The sequence below is a fragment of the Carassius gibelio genome, chromosome A7 (genome assembly GCF_023724105.1).
Source record: "Carassius gibelio isolate Cgi1373 ecotype wild population from Czech Republic chromosome A7, carGib1.2-hapl.c, whole genome shotgun sequence".
NCBI lineage: Eukaryota > Metazoa > Chordata > Actinopteri > Cypriniformes > Cyprinidae > Carassius > Carassius gibelio.
In genome coordinates, this window is record NC_068377.1 from 10264873 (window position 1) to 10268584 (window position 3712).

At 39.0% G+C, this 3712-nt stretch overlaps 1 protein-coding gene across 1 annotated transcript; it reads left to right on the plus strand.

The window, feature by feature from the left end:
• The first annotated feature begins 1171 nt into the window (after positions 1–1171).
• LOC128017702 (uncharacterized) lies at positions 1172–2923 on the plus strand. The gene is made up of 3 exons (XM_052603158.1): positions 1172–1258; positions 1805–1928; positions 2023–2923. The coding sequence occupies exons 2-3, from the start codon at positions 1827–1829 to the stop codon at positions 2776–2778; spliced, it is 858 nt and encodes a 285-aa protein (XP_052459118.1). The 5' UTR covers positions 1172–1258; positions 1805–1826; the 3' UTR covers positions 2779–2923.
• Positions 2924–3712: the final 789 nt, after the last annotated feature.

The window sequence follows — 3712 nt, forward strand, 5'->3', positions numbered from 1 at the left end:
ACTATCCATTTTAATGCCTAAGTTTGTCATTACTGGCTTTACATATTGCTGCAAGGACCCAAGGTTTACGGATGTAGAGTCACAATCCCTGCTGGGTCCAAACACAATGATCTCAGTTTTTTCTTCATTTAAATAAATTAAAAAAAAGACATCCAGGTTTTAATATCCTTGAGACATTCAAGTAACTGAGTCAGAGAACCGTTTGCATCTCTTCTCAGTGGTAAATAGATTTGCGAGTCATCCGCATAAAAATGGTAAGAAATACCATGTCTTTTAAAAATATTTCCAAGAGGGTGAAGGTACAAAGAAAACAGTAGTGTTCCAAGAACTGAACCTTGAGGGACTCCACAAAGAAGGGGGGCGATAGATGATGTAGAGTCACCAAGTTTTACAAGATCGGTCAGATAATACCTCGAATGCCTACACAGTGCTCTAGTCGAGAGATAAGAATAGCGTGATCAATACACTCTATGCACGAACTCTGCTTACGTATTTCCGGTAGAATCTCAGACCGGGTCTTTACTTCCGTTTAGCACATTCTACAACGAAGTGTACTACCGGCAAAACTCATTCATAATTTTTCATTCATAAAACGGCGATTTATAATTTAAGTATTATATTATATTATATTAATATTATATTATATTATAGTATCATATAGTTAAGCATTACTAATGGCTTTCAGAAAGTTTAAATATCAACGTCGTGAGGACAGTAGTTCGACTGACCATTGTTGTGTCCCGTTATGTGTGGCCTCCTCAAAGTTCAACTCTGTACTAAGTTTCCGCACTTTTCCTGTGGACGAAGAAATACGCAGAAAGTGGATTCACAGCATTCGACGTGAGCGATTTAACATCACTTCTCATACAAGGGTCTGCAGTCGTCACTTTATAAGTGAAGACTTGATCGAGCCATCGACCCCTAAAGGGCGCCGCTTGCTGAGGAAGGGAGCTGTACCAACCTTATTCCAGTGGAACGGCTACTCCGTTGCTGAACCAAGGCGCACCGGGGTATGTCAAAGAAGGGAGGATTACACTCCAGTGGATGAGGATCCTATGCCAATGGATGCCCAGCATCTGGAACATGATTATTGTTCAGTTCCAGAACCCGCGGCAGTTGATCATGCACTGGATCAAACTGAGGATCTCCGTAAAGAGGTGGACCGACTAAGGAGACAGGTGGAGGTGTTGTCGGTCAGTCAAAGGTTTTGTTTGGGGCGATTTGCTGCTTCCGACGATGATGTAAGGTTCTACACTAGGTACGATTTAAACCCTATATATATATATATATATATATATATATATATATATATGTGTGTGTGTTTGTGTGTGTGTTTAAGTAATTAATTTTAGTTTGTGATTTATATGATATAACTATATATGACGCATGACGTGTATGTATATATGTGTGTGTGTGTATACGTGTATATATGTATGTGTCTATATATATATATATATATATATATATATATATATATATATATATATATATATATATATATATATATATATATATACATACATATATACATGTGTCACTATTTTACAGTGTCGTTACGTTACATGTACTTACCATAGTAAAAACAGTAAATTATGCAGTATTTAAGTACTATAGTAAGTACATGTTGTTAATTAATATTACTATTAATATTGTATAATTACACTGTAACAATGACACCTTAAAATAAAGTGTAACCATATATATGTGTGTGTGTGTGTGTGTGTTTTCCTTCAAGTAATTCATTTTAGTTTGTGATTTTATGATTTATATTCATGTAAAAAAAAAAGTCCTACATCTCATTTAGGTTCGTGACTTACAGCCATTTAATGGCTTTCTGGAAACTCATTGAGCCTGCATCCCACAACATGATTCGTGTGTCAAGAGCAAGAGCAATAAGGAGTGAAGCTGGAACAACAGGCAGTGCATGGGTAAAGAAATAGAAGAACAAAACTTAACTTTACATTTTCAGTGGAAGCCAACACATTATATGTAAATAAATTGCAAATCTTGTTATTTTTACAGGGTCAGTCTCTGCAGCCCATTGATGAGTTCTTCCTCTTCATGGTCCACCTCTCTGTTGGCTTAAAACAGCAGGATCTGGCCCACAGATTCAACATCCATCAGTCCACTGTTAGCCGAATTATTACAACCTGGGCCAATTTTTTGTACACCATTCTTGGGTCTGTCCGCATCTGGATGTCTGAGGTGGAAGTCAAGGCTCATCTTCCCAATGAGTTCCAGGACTACCCAGACACACAAGTGGTGATCGACTGCACAGAGTTGCGTTGCCAAACTCCATCCTCTCTCCTGCTTCAAAGTGAAGTCTTCTACACTTACAAGTCCCACTGCACCTTCAAGGGATTAATCGGCATGGCACCACATGGTGCAATCACCTTTGTTTCATCCCTGTATGCAGGTTCTGTCAGTGACAAAGAGCTTTTTAAGCAGTCTGGGATTGTGTCGCTGTTGAAACATGGAATGGCGATAATGGTCGACAAAGGTTTTCTTGTTGATGACTGTGTGCCATGCAAAGTTTACAGACCTGCTTACCTGTCGAAGTGGGAACAGATGTCAGCCGATGAAGTGAGGGAGACACAGTCCATTGCTCGGCTAAGGGTCCACGTTGAGCGTCTCATCCGCAGGGTGAAGCAACACAAGCTGTTCGACACAGTCATCCCTCTTTCCATCACAGGGAGTATCAACCAGCTGTACACTGTTGCTTGCCTCCTTGTAAATTACCAAAATGGCCCCTTAGTAAAAGCATGGGCAAAGGATTAAAGATGAGATAACATTGGTTGGGGATCGAATTTGGATTTATTCTTGTTCAAATAGTAACATGTAAATATATACAACTTTGATCATTTGCATTGCAGTAATGTACACATGTAAATATAAATAACTTTTGTACAGTGATGCCTGCAATGCAGTAATGACTGGGGGAAGTCGTGGCCTAATGGTTAGAGGGTTGGACTCCCAATCGAAGGGTTGTGGGTTCTTGTCTCGGGCCGGACGGAATTGTGGGTGGGGTGAGTGCTTGTACAGTTCTCTCTCCACCTTCAATACCACGACTTAGGTGCCCTTGAGCAAGGCATTGAACCCCCAACTGCTCCCCGGGCGCCGCAGCATAAATGGCTGCCCACTGCTCCGGGTGTGTGCTCACAGTGTGTGTGTGTGTGTGTTCACTGCTCTGTGTGTGTGCATTTCGGATGGGTTAAATGCAGAGCACAAATTCTGAGTATGGGTCACCATACTTGGCTGAATGTCACTTCACTTCACTTTCACTAAACATGTAAATATAAATAACTTTTGTACAGTGATGCTGGCAATGCAGTAATGTAAACATGTAAATATAAATAACTTTTGTACAGTGATGCCTGCAATGCAGTAATGTAAACATGTAAATATAAATAACTTTTGTACAGTGATGCCTGCAATGCAGTAATGTAAACATGTAAATATAAATAACTTTTGTACAGTGATGCCGGCAATGCAGTAATGTAAACATGTAAATATAAATAACTTTTGTACAGTGATGCCTGCAATGCAGTAATGTAAACATGTAAATATAAATAACTTTTGTACAGTGATGCCTGCAATGCAGTAATGTAAACATGTAAATATAAATAACTTTTGTACAGTGATGCCTGCAATGCAGTAATGTAAACATGTAAATATAAATAACTTTGATAAACATTTCCTGTACAGTGATTTG

Coding starts and splice junctions, on each gene's coding strand:
- LOC128017702 (XM_052603158.1), top strand. CDS start 1,827: ATGGCTTTCTGGAAACTCATTGAGCCTGCATCCCACAACATGATTCGT. Junction 1,929..2,022: donor GAACAACAGGCAGTGCATGG/GTAAAGAAATAG, acceptor TTATTTTTACAG/GGTCAGTCTCTGCAGCCCAT.